General features: G+C 45.7%; 1 protein-coding gene across 2 annotated transcripts; it reads right to left on the bottom strand.

Annotated features, from left to right (window-relative positions):
- Positions 1 to 5472: 5472 nt before the first annotated feature.
- On the bottom strand, positions 5473 to 14599 carry C18H17orf64 (chromosome 18 C17orf64 homolog). Of its 2 annotated transcripts, none has more exons than XM_032322829.1 (6): positions 14462 to 14599; positions 13163 to 13264; positions 12739 to 12914; positions 12175 to 12322; positions 8245 to 8440; positions 5473 to 5757 (listed from the first exon to the last, which is right to left on the bottom strand). In XM_032322829.1, the coding sequence occupies exons 1-6, from the start codon at positions 14510 to 14512 to the stop codon at positions 5672 to 5674; spliced, it is 759 nt and encodes a 252-aa protein (XP_032178720.1). In that variant the 5' UTR covers positions 14513 to 14599; the 3' UTR covers positions 5473 to 5671. The 2 variants fall into 2 exon arrangements, with proteins under 2 accessions (XP_032178720.1, XP_032178721.1); XM_032322830.1 differs by having other exon boundaries at positions 12223 to 12322; positions 14462 to 14597.
- Positions 14600 to 14688: the final 89 nt, after the last annotated feature.

Below are 14688 nucleotides of genomic sequence, written 5' to 3'. Positions count from 1 at the left end.
TTGCAGATGACATGATACTGTATATAGAAAACACTAAAGACCCTACCAAAAAAAAAAAAAAAAAAAACTACTAGAACTGATAAATGAATTCAGTGAAGTTGTAGATTAATCTAATTATGTAGATTAATCTATAATTATATAGATTGATCTAATTATATAGATCAATCTATATAATTAATCTAATAATCTATAATCTAATAATCAATAGAAAATCAATAGATTTTTGTACATTGATTTTCTATCCTACAACTTCACTGAATTCATTTCTAGGACTAGAAATAAATTTAACCAAGGAGGTGAAAGACCTGTATTGTGAAAACTGTAGAAGACTAATGAAAGGAATTGAAGATGACGCAAAGACATAGAAAAACATAAAATTAATTTCTTAATTAAAAATGGAAAAAACATTCCATACTCTTAGGTTGGAAGAACAAATACTATTAAAATGTCTCTTCTACCCAAAGGAATCTACAGACTTAATGCAATCTCTATGAAAAAAAAATAACGTTTTTCACAGAGCTAAAACAAAGAATCCTAAAATTTGTATGGAACCACAAAAGACCTCGACTGCTTTGACTAAAGCAATCTTGAAAAACAAAACTGGAGGCATCACAATTCCAGATGCACGTTATATGACAAAGTGGTAATAAAAAGTATGGTACTGGCATAAAAATAGACACACATCAGTGGAATAGATAGAAAACCCAGAAATAAGCCCACAATTATACGGTCAGTTAATCTTTGACAAAGGAGAAATGAATATCCAATGGGAAAAAGACATATCTTCAACAAAGGGTGTTGGGAAAACTGGACAGCCACATGTAAAAGAGTGAAACTGGGCCACTTCCTTTCACCAGACACAAAAATAAATTCAAAATGGATTAGGGGCACCTGACTGGCTCAGTCTGTACAGTGTGGAACTCTTGATCTTGGGCTTGTGAGTTCAAGCTGGGTGTAGAGATTGAATGAATGAATGAATGAACATTTTTTAAAAATCAAGAGTCATACCCTACCAACTGAGCCAACCAGGTGCCCCTTACCATGTACTATTTTGTTATAGTAGTATATTTTTCTCCTTTTTCATTAAAATTCTACATGGAGGGGCACCTGGGTGGCTCAGTGGGTTAAAGCCTCTGCCTTCGGCTCAGGTTATGATCTCAGGGTCCTGGGATCGAGCCCCACATCGGGTTCTCTGCTCAGCGGGGAGCCTGCTTCTCCCGCTCTGTCTCTGCCTGCCTCTCTGCCTACTTGTGATCTGTCAAATAAATAAATAAATAATCTTAAAAAAAAAAAAAACTACATGGACACAGATCAAAGGACCAGAACAGAATGTTCAGAAATAGGCACAAATAAGTCAGGAATTTAATGTATCATAAGAGTGACATTTCAAATCAGTGTAAGAAAGGTGGTTGGTTTTTTTTTTCCTATGTGGTGTATACTATAAATACACTCCCACACGTGCAAGGACAACTGTTTAGCCATCTGAAAAAAGATATGTTGGATTCTTATTATACAATTTATACCAAAATACATTCCAGAGACCAAAGATTTAAATGTAAAAATTGAAACCCTAGTGCTAGAAGGAAAGACACGATTTTAAATATTCTCTGAGTGGGGGAAACCTTTCCAAGTCACAAAGAAACCATTAAAGGAAATACTGATAACTGCATAAAAATAGAAAATGTCTGTATGCACAAAGGAAAAATCATAAAGTCAAAACACAGAAGCACTGCAGCCAGGAGATCTGGAAAGTCAGTATTTTCAGTTCAGCTGTACCAGCTCTAAGTTGCGTTTAAGGAAGACTTCAGGGAAAATATCCATGTTCTCTAAGGGAGGGGGCCTTCCTTGAGGGCTGCCTAGCCTGGCTCTTGGTGAAGAGCCCTATACCCTACACTCCCTACAGTGGGAGTCCCTACAGTGGGACTACCCCCTAAGGCACCACAGGCCAAGGTATAATTGGGGGTTCCCACGTGGACACTCCACCTCCAAATAGCCTTCCCCAACTACCTGCTCCTCGTGTTCCCAAGTCCAGCTTAGAGAGTCATGCTTTGGGTAGGAGATATCTTAACTAAGACAATGCAAACTATCCTAGAACGAATACATTGAGTCTTGTGGGTTATTTGTGGGGCATGAGCATTTTGGCCAAGGGTGGGTGGAGCATGTGTCATGTTTTTTGGGAAGTATGCCAGCCAGGAGGCATTGAGTTTGAGTTCTAGTCCTGGTTCTGGCATTGACTTCCTGCCCAACCTCAGAGAAGTCAGCTTTTCTTCTTGGGCCTCTATTTTTCCCTCTGAACCAGAGTGGTTGGACTAAATACTCTAGGTTGGTCCATTTGTTCATTCATTCATTCTACAAATGTTTATTAGGTACCTACTACAGGCGAGGTAACTGCTGTAATTGCTTGGGACACAGTGATGAACAAAACAGTTGGAAAGTTCCACCCCTGTGGAACTTACATGTTAGTTGGATGGCATCAGTAAACATGAAATACAATCATTAAATTATATAATATTTGAAAGACTTAAGTGCCTTAGGAAAACAAAAACAGAATAAGGGATATTCAGAATGTGTGTGGGTGTTGGATTTAAAATGAGGGTACATGCTGGCTACACCAAGAAGGTGACATTTTTTTTTAAAAGATTGATTTATTAGAGAGAGAGTTTAAGTGAACAGGACGGGCAGAGAGGAAGAGAGAAGCAGACTCCCCAATGATCAGGAAGCCAGATGTGAGGGTCAATCCCAGGACCTAGAGATCATGACCTGAGCCAAAGGAAGACACATTAACCAACTGAGCCACCAAGGCACCCCAGAAGGTAACATTTGAACAGAGATTTGAAGGCAATAGCCAACTGGGTATCTTGGGAAAGAACATTCCAGATGGGAAACAGCCAGTGAAAAGGTCCTCAGGCAGGAGTGTAATTGTCAAGTATGAGAAAAGCAAGAATGAGGTCAGACAGGTAACAGAATGGACTATGGGGGATAGATCATAGTAGGTCTTGTAGGTCCTTGTAAAATCTTTGGCTTTTAGTCTACATGAAATGAAGAACTCTTATTTCTTTGTTTTGCTATTTTATTATTTATTTATTTATTTATTTGAGGGTGAGGGGATGGAAGAGGGAAAGAATCTCAGGCAGACTCTCCACTGAGGGCAGAGCCCTATACTGGCTCAATCCCTCACCCTTGAGATCATGCCCTGAGCCAAAACTAAGAGTCTGACACTTCCCTGACTGAGCCACCGGGGCACCCCTTAATATTTTTTAGAGCAGTTTTAGGTTCACAGCAAATTTGATCAGAAGACTCAGGAGATTTCCCGTACACCACCATCCCCACACATGCACAGCCTCCCTTATTATCCACACCCCCTACCAAAGTGTACGAGGACATGCCATCACCCAGTTTACACTAGGGCTCACTCTTGATGTTGCTCATTTTATGGATTTGGACACATGTATAATGACATGTATCCACCATTGTAGTATCACACTGAGTATTTTCACTGCCCCCAAAATCCTTTGTGATTGGGGCACCTGGATGGCTCAGTCCACCAAGCATCTGCCTTCAGTTCAGGTCATGATCCCAGGCTGGGGGATTGAGCCCCATGGACTGCATGCTCAGCAGGGAGCCTGTTTCTCCCTCTTCCTGCTGCTCCACCTGCTTGTCCTCTCTCTCTGTCAAATAAATAAATGAAATCTTTAAAAAACAAAACAAACACTTTTGTTCTATTGGAGGGTTTTGAGTGAAGCAATGTCCTGTGATCTTGTTCTCTGGAATCCTGAGATCCTACTAAACTTGAGGAAAGAGTTAAGACCAAGACTTGCCTATTTTGTCTTCAGGCGGCCTGCTGGTCCCCAGGCGGTATAAAGTTCCCCTCCTTCCGGGGGTCTGAGCCTCCGCACACATCCGGCCTTGGTTGGAAGAATAAGGCTGTAGAATCCCATCCTTCCTCTAGGTGGCGGTGCTGCCTCACACACAGGGACATGTTCGCTGTTTTGTGTTCCCAGAACAACCGGTCCTTTCCCTGGGACCTTGTCAGTGAAACCGCTCAGGAGTGGAAAGAATTGGAGAGGTCCTCCATCATCAGGGACACCATCCAGCCTGCTCACCCTTCTCTGGCAAATCCTTGCTTTGTCAGAACTGTCAGGGGCCCTGGAACGAGGCCAACCCCAAAACCTATACTCGCACCTCGCCACTTCTGGGAGGCAATGAGTGTGAAGACCAAGGAGAGAGCCGGAACCTTCTTTCCCTCTTTTTGCTTCTGAGTACTTGTTCTTCAAGTCTAGATTGATATTCATTTTGACACGTAGACACTGTGATGATACTCCTGAATACGAATTGAGGGGAGGAGAAAGGGTCATGCACATATGGACACCATACACTGTTGCCTCAGGCAGCGTTCGGACTCTCCTGTGCTTGTGGAAAATGATTGCACTGCTTCCCCTCCTTGGAGCTGACCACCATCTACATAGTCTTTCCAGCCATATGCAAGTACCATTTTCACTTCCTCCTCCTCCTTTATCTCTCACCTCTGTCACCAAAAACTGTCCATTTTACCCTACATAATGTCACAGATTCACACCTCCCCGCTCTACACACATCTTCACTGCCTTTGTATATCCCCAGGGTAGCAAAAATGAAAAGCAAAACGAGTCAAAGAGGCGATATAATTGGAAGAAGGAGGCCACTGCATGAGGCAATAGGGAGAGGTGGGGACTGTGGTGAACCAGAAAGAGCATCTGGGAAACCTGAGCCACTGCAGCTCAGCCACAGCCCCATGCCCTTGGTGGGGAGGCACACCCACGTGTGGCAAGTCGTGAGAAGCCAGAAATCTGTTGCGGTTTGTTGTTTTTAATGTGGAATGTATCGAGTTAATATTGGCAACTGTTTTTTGTTGTTTCGTTTTACTGTTTTAAACAATAAATAGACCACAAGAGGGCAAACAACACACCAGGGGTCCGAATTTCGCAGGCAGCTGCTTATTTTGACCACGAGTTGGAACCATCATTCTAGCTGCAACAACTGATGTGGTTTTTTCTTGGCTCTCTGGCTTCTCCCTCCAGTGCACTTTGCATGTGGTGGGGGAGGGGGTGGCAGAGTCTCTCCCCAGGCGCCAGGTCACACCAGCTCATTCCACTGCCAGTTGCCTCCCCACTCCACGGGCCACCCAGTATACCCAGAAGACCAAGGGCGGAAGATAGCAGCAGGCTGCCCAAATTCTCCCTCTCTCACTCCAGGGCCGCTCCCCTTCCTACTGCGCCCTCCCTGGCACGCATCACTCCTTTGATACCGGCCTCAACCCACTGTAACCGCTCTCCTTGTATGTCTCCCACACTAGATGGTGATGGATGGCCACAATGCAGGCGATCGCCTCTTATTCGTCTGTGCTCGCGTGGGGCACCTGCCGCCCAGAAAGTATCTGGCAAATATTCTTTTAATAAATTAAAAAATGAATGAATGAATGATAACTTAATCAAGTACGGTGGAACTGTCTTAAGGATGTTTATTTCCCCACCCCATTTAGACATAACTAAGATCTGAACATCCTTTTGACAGACAGTTTTCGTCTTTCCCCTCTTGGCCCCCAGCCCCCAGGGTGCAGAGGTGTTGAAGACAAGACCAAGTGCTCTGGGAGCCAGGACAAGCTGGCCCCGCACCCCGGCCTGGCTGGCTGTTCTCACGCGCAGGTCTCTGGAGTCTCGGGGGCTTCCTCAATCCTCTTCCTTCTGAGTTTTGTTTTTTGAGGAAGTTTCCTTAGAGAACCTGAAAAGGGAAGGTGACACAGTCCTGATAATATCACAGAGAATCTCAGTCTGTAACATGGAGGGCAAGAAGGACAAAATCTTATCTTCACTTGCAACTTCTGCCCCTTCCTCACAGATTTCTCACAGACATCCTGTGGCAGGGGAAGATGGTGTCACCCCGATTTACAGATGAGGGATCTCACCCAAGCACAGAGCCCACCCTGCCCAAAGCCCTAGGCAAGTGAGGGGCAGAGTCAGGACTAGACCATGTTGCTTGACTCTCAGTCCTCCCCACACCTGTCTCAGCTTTCAGGCCCCAGTTCCCATGACTTGGCGGCCAGACTATTTGTGAACCCCACTGCCAGCTTTTTACTTAAAAACTGACTTTTCAACATGGTGCCAAAGAAACACCATGAAGGTTACCTTTAATATCACAGATGGACTGAGTGATTGATTGATCAAAGCCCCTTCACGGCGGGCCCTCCAGACAGCATGGGCTTTGTCATGTAACACAATGTGAGGAACACAACCTGGTCTGTATCCCAGGAAAACAAATGGTGAACGGGACTTCATCAGGACTTTCGATCTAAAGTCCTGTTTATGCACAGAGGAACAAGCTTTTTAAAAATGCCAAAAGGAAGTAACAAGAGTCAAAAGTGGAACATTCTGCAGAACAATGGCCTGATCTCTTCAACAAGTCAGATTGTGAAAAGGGGGATTTTGTTGGGTTCAAAGAGATGGAAGAGATGTGACCAGGTGCAAATGCAGGAGTGGGAAATCGTTGCAAAAAATGTCTTGGGCTACTGGAAAAATGTGAATGAGAAGTACTTAATCCAACCATTAGATGAAAACATTGACATGGAATGCTGACCTAACTAACTGAAAAAAGCAAGTTCCAGTCAAAATCCTATATATGCAGTGAGGTCTCATTTGGCTAAAATACATGAATTTATGTGTATAAAAAACATTTGGAAAGTGCTAGCAGTAGTGAGGACAATACATGTCTACATTTTCTTATTTTTGCCTATTGGTATTACTTACTTTCCATGCTCTGCTTATGTTTGTAAGAACAAAATGTTATCTTAAGAATTCCATGAAAGTCAACGTTCTTAGCCCACCCTCCAAGGTTTTTTCCTATTACGCCCCTGTCCTGCACTTCTCCAACCTGCTCTTTCATTCACCTCCAGGCCCAGACTATCTGCTCATCGCCCCTCACCTCTGCACACACCTTTCCTCCCTCTCTTTCCCTCCCTTATCCCTCTTCCTCTCCTCCTCTTGCCTTTCTTTAAAGCCGGTCCCAGAGTTACCTCCTCCAACCAGCCTTGTCCTACCCTTTGCCCTATGGCCTCGGATGGCTCATCTGTAAATTGTAAATTTGTAAATGGCTCATTGTGAAGGGGGATAATACCCATCTCCTGAGGTTGTTGCAGGGGTTAGGGTTAGGTGAAATGAAGAGATACCAAGCACTGGTTTGGGAAAAGGTTAGCCCCAAAGCCCAGAGCTCGCTTTCCTTATGTGATTCATGAACTGCTGTGGCCTTGATGATGGGCTGGCCTTCATTTCACAATGAAAAATAGACAATTCATTGTGTATTTTGCTTCCTCAGTTTAAACTCTAGGCACCAGGACCAAGGGCCTTCATGGAGCCCAGACAGGGTTCTGAGCCTCGGTAATTTCTTGACTCACGCCTACTGCCCCTGCCCCGTTTTCCCTCCTGCTCTCCCACTCAGGGCAGCTGTGACTCGTGGACAAGTCCCCTTGAGCGGCGCTGGCCTACATCACTCCCAGCTAGCCTGACCCTCCGAGGAGCACCTGGGGTCAATTTAGGACCACACCATGAGCTCCTACACCACCCTGTTTGCCTTCACTTTCTCCCCCAGTAGCGAAGCAAGAGCAGCTAACTGTGGTCCCAGAAGCCAGATACAGAAGCGGGAATGATAAGTGGCTTTGTTCCTCTGTGCACAAGGAGGGACCTTCATAGGTTCCAACCTTGGCTGGGATGCCTCACTGAAGAGCCCCTGTCCAGAGGTCCCAGCAGGGCAGTCGTGGCAGAGACCAAGGCTGCTGGCAAGGCCATTCTCAGGCCATCTGACTCGACTTTCTCCCCACTGTGGGAATGAACCTGTCCTTTAAACCATACCCCACCCGACACCGAGAGCAGGCTTCCTGCCTCTGCTTGGACCCTTCCTGGGAGTTCCCACCCCTGACTGCTAGAAAGCTGTCTGCTTCTAGTCCTGTGGGCGAGTGGCTTCATTCAGACTGTTCCCTGAAACATTCAGGATCCAAAACAGTATGTATCATGAGACCCCCACAGGGAAGTCCTGCAGAACGCTGAGGGAAACACATCAAACTCTTGACCGGTCAGGGCCTTGGGGGATGGGTGATTTTCCTCTCTCCCCTTTTACACTTATCTCTACACTTCAAACTTCCTAGGATAAGCATCCCCAGTTGCAGCCCAGCCTCGGAGGTCCCTCCTCCAGGCAGGCCCCCACCCCTGTGGGCATTACCTGGCCCGCCCTGGGCCCCGGATGTGGGCTCCCCCAGCAGGGAGGCCTCTGGGCCAGGGGCCTGCATCTTGGACAGCCTCTCCTTCATGCCACTGATGTTGCTGTGCAGGCCCCAGGCACTGCAGAGTTTGGGCAGACTGTCTTCCTGGTCGGCCAGCAAGGAGCTCTCCGGTGCGTCCAAGGGGCAGAACGCCACCTGCAATGGGCACGTAACGTTGAGGAGGGTGTGGAGGGGAGCGGCCCCCACCTTCCAGAGCCCCAGCCCTGCCCGTGAGAGAGGAAACTACTGCGGTCTGGCCACCCCTCACCCCCTGCCTTGCCAGCTGGAGGAATGAGTCACAGAGTGGGGAGAGGCAGGACCCTGCGGACACTGAGGCCAGGCTGCCAACAGTTCCTTCCTGGGTGGTTCTTTAATATAAGTCCTCCTCCTCTATTTAGAGTGAAATATAGTGTCTTTATTTGCTTCAACTTTTTATTTAAATTCTAGTTAATATAGCATAAAAAATAATGGTTTCAGGGTGTCTGGGTGGCTCAGTGGGTTAAAGCCTCTGCCTTCGGCTCAGGTGGTGGTGATCTCAGGGTCCTGGGCGCGAGCTCCGCATCGAGCTCTCTGTTCAGCAGGGAGCCTGCTTCCCCCTCTCGCTCTGCCTGTCTCTCTGCCTACTTGTGATCTCTATCAAATCAATAAATAAAATCTTAAAAAAAAAATGGTTTCCCTGGTAGGATTTAGTGATTCGTCACTTCCGTATAACACCCAGTGCTCATCACAAGTGTCCTCCTTAATCCCAATCATCCATCTGGCCTGTCCCCCACCTCTCTCCTCCAGTACCCCTCAGCGGCTATAGTTCTCTATATCTCTGTATTTAAGAGTTCTCCATAGGTAAGAGTCTCTTATGGTTTGCTTCCCTCTTTTTTCCCCTTTCCCTGTGTTTATCTGTTTTGTCCCTTAAATTCCACATGAGTGGAAATCAGATGGTGTTTTTCTTTCTGTGACTGACTTACTTCGCTTAGCATAATGCACTCTAGCTCCATCCATGCCACGGCAAATGGCAAGCTTTCCTTCTTTTGGATGGCTGATCTTATCATATATATATATATATATATATATATATATATATATATCACATCTTTATCCATTTATCAGTCAATGGACATTTGGGCTTTTTGCATAATTTGGCTATTGTTGATAATGTTGCTGTAAACATCGGGGTGCACGAGCCCCTTCAAATCATTTTGTTTCCTCTGGGTAAATACCTAGTCGTCGTGCAATTGCTGGGTCACAAGGTAGTATGTTTAACTTTTAGAGGAACCTCCATACTGTTTTCCACAGTGGCTGCACCATTTTCCCTTCCCAACTGTGCACGGTGGTTCCTTTTTCTTCGCATCCTCACCAGCACCTGTTGTTTCCTGTGTTGTTAATTTTAGCCATTCTGATGGGTCTGAGGTGCACCTCTTTGTCATTTTCCTATTTCCCTGAGGTGAGTGATGTGGAGCATCTTTTCATGTGTCCCTTAACCTAGAGTTATAGTGTCTTATTTGTTTTTAATGAAACTATGGTATTTGTTTTAAAGTCCTTGGCAAAATTAAAATCGAGAGCCTAAAAATATCTTTTGAAATTTTCCTGGCCAGTGAAACCCAGAAATCACTAAAATGTCAACACCTCATATTCAGAGCCCCTGAAAGGATCCACCCATTCATGTTCAGAGGAAGAAACAGAGACCTGAAGGGAGAGGGGATTTGGTTAAAGCCAGGTAGCTAGAGTGGGGAGCTGCAGTTAGAGCAGGGCTTTCCTCTGAGCCAGTGTACCTTTGAACCCAGCTTTTCCCTTCATTTGCTGTGTGGTCTGGATCATGTTACTTTACAGCTCTTGTATAGAGCTTGGCCTCTTCATTTACACACTGTGGACACTACTTGTAATTACCAGGTAGGGTTGCTTTTGAGGATGACAGGAGGGAAAATAAAGTGCCTGGCACGTAGAAACTGTTACCTATGATTCTTATTTCGAACTCGTGATTCTCAAACGGTGCTCTGTGAACCCCTGGGGACACAAAATATTTTAACCTCGCTTACCCCCTGAAAAGTGGGGCCTACTCAAAGTGCAGGAGAGAAACCAATGGATTCTAATGAACCCAGTGTGAAAAGGTCATGGATGCAAATCTGAGGAAGCCACATACTGTACGATTCCAACTGTAGGACATGCTGGAAAAGGCAAAACCATTGAGACAGTTAAAAAAAAAAAAAATCAATGGTTGCCAGGAGTTTGGAGGAAATGATGGAGGGATGACTACTGGAGCAGTTTTTAAGCCAGTGAAACTATTCTGTATTATATTGTAACGGTGGGCACAGGTCAGTATGCAATCATCAAAACCTATCAGGGGTCCCTGGGTGACTCAATTAAGAGTTGGCCTTTGGCTCAGATCATGATCCCAGGGTCCTGGGATGGGCTCCCTGCTTGGAGGAGAGCTTCTCCCTCTGCTCCCTGCTTATGCTCTCTATCTCTGTATCTCTCTCTCTCTCTCAAATAGAGAGATAAATAAAATAAATAAATAAATAAATAAATAAATAAAATAACTGATAAAAATAAACAATTGATAATAAATAAAATTAAATAAGTAAATAAATAAAATCTTTGGAAAAAAAGAATCTATAGACGCACAACACAAAGAGTGGGCCCTAATGTAAACTATGGACATTATTTAGTTAATAGTGTGTCCTAAATAATGTGTCAATACTAGCCCAATGATGGTAATAAACATACCCCTCTAATGCAAGGCGCTAATAAGCGAGGGAAGCAGGAGGGGTTAGCATGCAGGAAATCTCTGTACTTTCTACCCAAATTTTCTGTAAACCTAAAAGGATATATATTTATATTTTAAAACATTCATTGATAGGTTTCAGACTCCATATTGCTACTAAGTAGCTGCCACTTGTTGGATTTTGGTGTGGTATCAAAGAAGAATATCCACAACTATCTAAAAATGTTAGTAAAATACTCTCTTCTCTAACTATATGTTGGTACAGGCTGGGCTTTTTTCTTCTCCTTCTCTTTCTCCTTCTTCTTCTTTTTTAAGATTTGTCAGAGAGAGAGAGCACACAATAAAGGGAGAAGCAGGCAGAGGGCAAAGCAGGCTCCCCACTGAGCAATGAGCCAGATGTGGGGCTAGATCCCAGGACCCTGGGATCATAACCTGAACTGAGGGCAGATGCTCAACTGACTGAGCCACCCAGGCATCCCAGGCTGGGTTTTCTTCATGTACTACAACCAAATCACATATCACAAGAGACTGCAGAAGCATCTGTTTTCTGTTAAGTCAGACACTAAAGAGATTTGCGAAAACGTCAGACAATGCTACTCTTCTTACTACATTTTTGTTTTGTTTTGTTTTGGAAAATATAGATATTTCTTGTAAAAACTATTTATGTTAAAATGTAACAGGGTCCTTGTTTTTCTTTTAAAATGGATTAGTGAGTACATATTTTGAAGTTTTTTCTTTAGTTTTAATTTCTAATAGGGCAAATATCAATAGCTATAACCTACATAAACAAATGCTTTTTGGGCTTCTCACTAGGTTTTTAAGAGGGTGAACATGACTTGAGTCAAAAATGTTTGAGAGTCACTGTTTCTGAGCAAAGCCAGGCCAGCTTCTGTCAATAGTGATTTGAGCCTTCCCCAAGCTGGCTGAGCCTCTCTGTCTGGCCTCCACCATCCCCACCCAAAGCTCCTCAGGAATGTCCCTGCACCTGTCCACCTCAGAGTGTGGGTGTGGAGAGCTACCAAGAACTTGAAGCCAAGCCTCTGCCCTCTTCAGCCCCTTTGCCCCCTGTGGGGGTCTTCCTGAGGCAGTGAGTGTGGAAACAAGTCAAGGGCTGCTGGCAGTATGAAAGGGCCCCCTCAGCCCCAGGCCTCCCCCCCAAAATCCAAGAACACACCAGCCAACCCTCAGCTGGGCCCGGGAGGAGCTTTCCTGAGCGCCTCACCAGGAACTTCGCTGTCTGGTTGCTCTTGGTGTACTTGTAGAGCCTGCGAAGTTGTTTTGCCTCCAATTCTGAGAATAGAGAAACAAATCGCCAGAGCATCCTGCGGGGGAGAAACCAAGGCTGAGGGAGGCAGAGCACAGGCCCTCTCCCTTCAGCGTCTGTCTTGTGTCCAGGACCCACCCAGGGAGAAGCAGACCATGTGCTGCCTCCTTGGGTTTGGTCGGGGACATGGAGAGCTGGAGATTTGCTAAACCTTGAACTCCCCATCCTGCAGCAGTTGTTCAATGACAGGGTCAAGAGAGTTCTTTGTCCACTGTGTGGGCAAGCTGTGTGAATCAGCTCTGACCTGAATAACTAGAGGACCCTCTTCTCTCCACCCCTTCTTCACCAAGCTTGCTCCAGGATCCTCACTCTTTCACATAAAGATGAAATACTCTGGGAGTTGAATGAGATGTGTCCTTGAATTGGCATGGCCCAGGAATGGCTATAGTGGGAAGGACAAGGAGGCTGCCCTACTTCCTCCAGTGCTTGATCTCCCAGGTTCGGCAGTAGTGCTGCAGAAAAGTGTTGATGTGGTCCCCTAGGACCAGCAGGCTCTGCTTCATGTACTTTAGCTTCTTCTTCTGGGGAAGGTCCCTGGGCAGGTGCAACTTTCGCAGAAACTTCTTCAGTGGCCTTAGATATTCTTTACACTGTGGAGGCAACAGGTGATGTGACGGACCATAGAAGAAAAAAAGAGGCAGATGGGCAGCCCCAAGCAACCAGAAACCATTATGGGCCAGGAAGTGTTAAGTGGGTTAAGTAAGGAGGCTCTTGTCAAGGTCTTACCCCACTTCCTTGCCAAGGCCGTGACAAGTGGGACAGAAAGTATGGGTCTGAGGCCTGCCAATTTCCGACTCAGGTCTCCCAGCCTGTAGGAGGGACAGAGTCCCTTACTCACTATTTTGAAGGTGTCCTGACCCAGGCCCTTGGCATGGCGTATAAGTGAGCTCCCAGTGGAGGTGGTGCCAGAGCTCTTCTCTAAGCAGGGTACATCTGTCACCTAGGAGGAGGCAGGGGGCAGCAGTCAGCTGGGGGGTTTAGATGAGTGCTTCTCAGGGGGCCAGTGCGAGACAACCAGTGGTCCAAATTCCAGTCAAAGCCCTTCTCTGTTTTCCCTAGGACCTCTTTCTTGGCCCAGCCTGGAGGCAAGGAAGCCCTCAACAAAGAAACCCATCTGTGAAGATCCCTGCTTAGAAAACCTAGAATGCCCTACCCATTTCTTTTATAATCTTTAGAGCACAGTATTGTAGCTACTTTTGCAAAGCACTTGATAAACATGAACTCATTTTATTCTCACACAAATTCTGTGAGGTGAACTATCATTATTCCTGGTTATAGACGAGAATACTTTGAGGCACCAAGAGATTGAAGGGACACCTTGGGGGAATGAGCAGGGAATCATTCACTCATTCATTCTGCGAACATTTACTGAACACCTAAGTCCTAGGCCTGCCTCTAAACTTTAGCATCAAGCCACAGTAATGTGCTTGGTTGTGTGGTGTGAGTGGTGTGTTGGTACTTGGAAAAGCATGTGATGGTGATGGTAATGAGAAGGAGCTTTCTGATAGGAAATGTGGGGCCAAAAAACAAACAAAAAACAAAAAAACCCCAAAAACCTGAAAATTAATTAAGACAAAGTGGCTGTAAAATAATACTTGAAGTCAGAGCACAGGATTAGACTGACACAGTAGAGTTTGCACCTGACTTTGCAAAATCCTCTCAGAAAAGTGAGGATTAATTCCTGCCTGTGTTCAGGGGGAACAAGGAAGACCCAGGCCCAGACCACTCTGAAGGCAGAGACCAGGGAAAGGGAGGAAGGCAAACAGAATGAGTGTGGAACCTGGGCTTCTCTGGGCCCCAGAGCGAGGGGACTTGGGCAGATTGACTCCGTAAACACACCACTCACACCACACAACCAAGCACACAGACCATAACACAGGTGTACACACACACATGCAGACACATATACAAGCACTTGTGTCTGCACAACCAACAGTCATCTTGCCCTGAATATATGTCTTCGATAAACATCTGTTTGAATGAATTAACCTCTTGTTCCTTTGGTCTCCTGCTAGCTCATACATCACCATTTTTTCTTCTTCTTTTCTTCCCTGAATTTCATGTTCTCTGCTTTCCAAGACCAGCCCCTCAAGGACCCTCCTTTCTTCCTTCCCTCACCGACCTAGCCCCATTTCACCTTCTTTGGTGGCTTGTCCCCTTCAGCCCCTTGCCCATCTGAGGCCTCCATCTCAACAGGTGCACTGGTGGCCTTCAGAGTGACGCTCCTTCTGTCCCCTCAAGCTTCTGACCTACTGCTTCTGTGACCTGAGTGTCTCAGGGAGTGAGCAGGTTGGCTCCAGAACTCAGAGCCAAAACCATGGCAACCGCCAACACAGCTCCCCTCCCCCTCCCATGCCCTTGTTC

The sequence above is a fragment of the Mustela erminea genome, chromosome 18 (genome assembly GCF_009829155.1).
Source record: "Mustela erminea isolate mMusErm1 chromosome 18, mMusErm1.Pri, whole genome shotgun sequence".
In the NCBI taxonomy this organism is placed as follows: Eukaryota; Metazoa; Chordata; class Mammalia; order Carnivora; family Mustelidae; genus Mustela; species Mustela erminea.
This window is presented reverse-complemented; position numbering and strand designations above follow the sequence as displayed.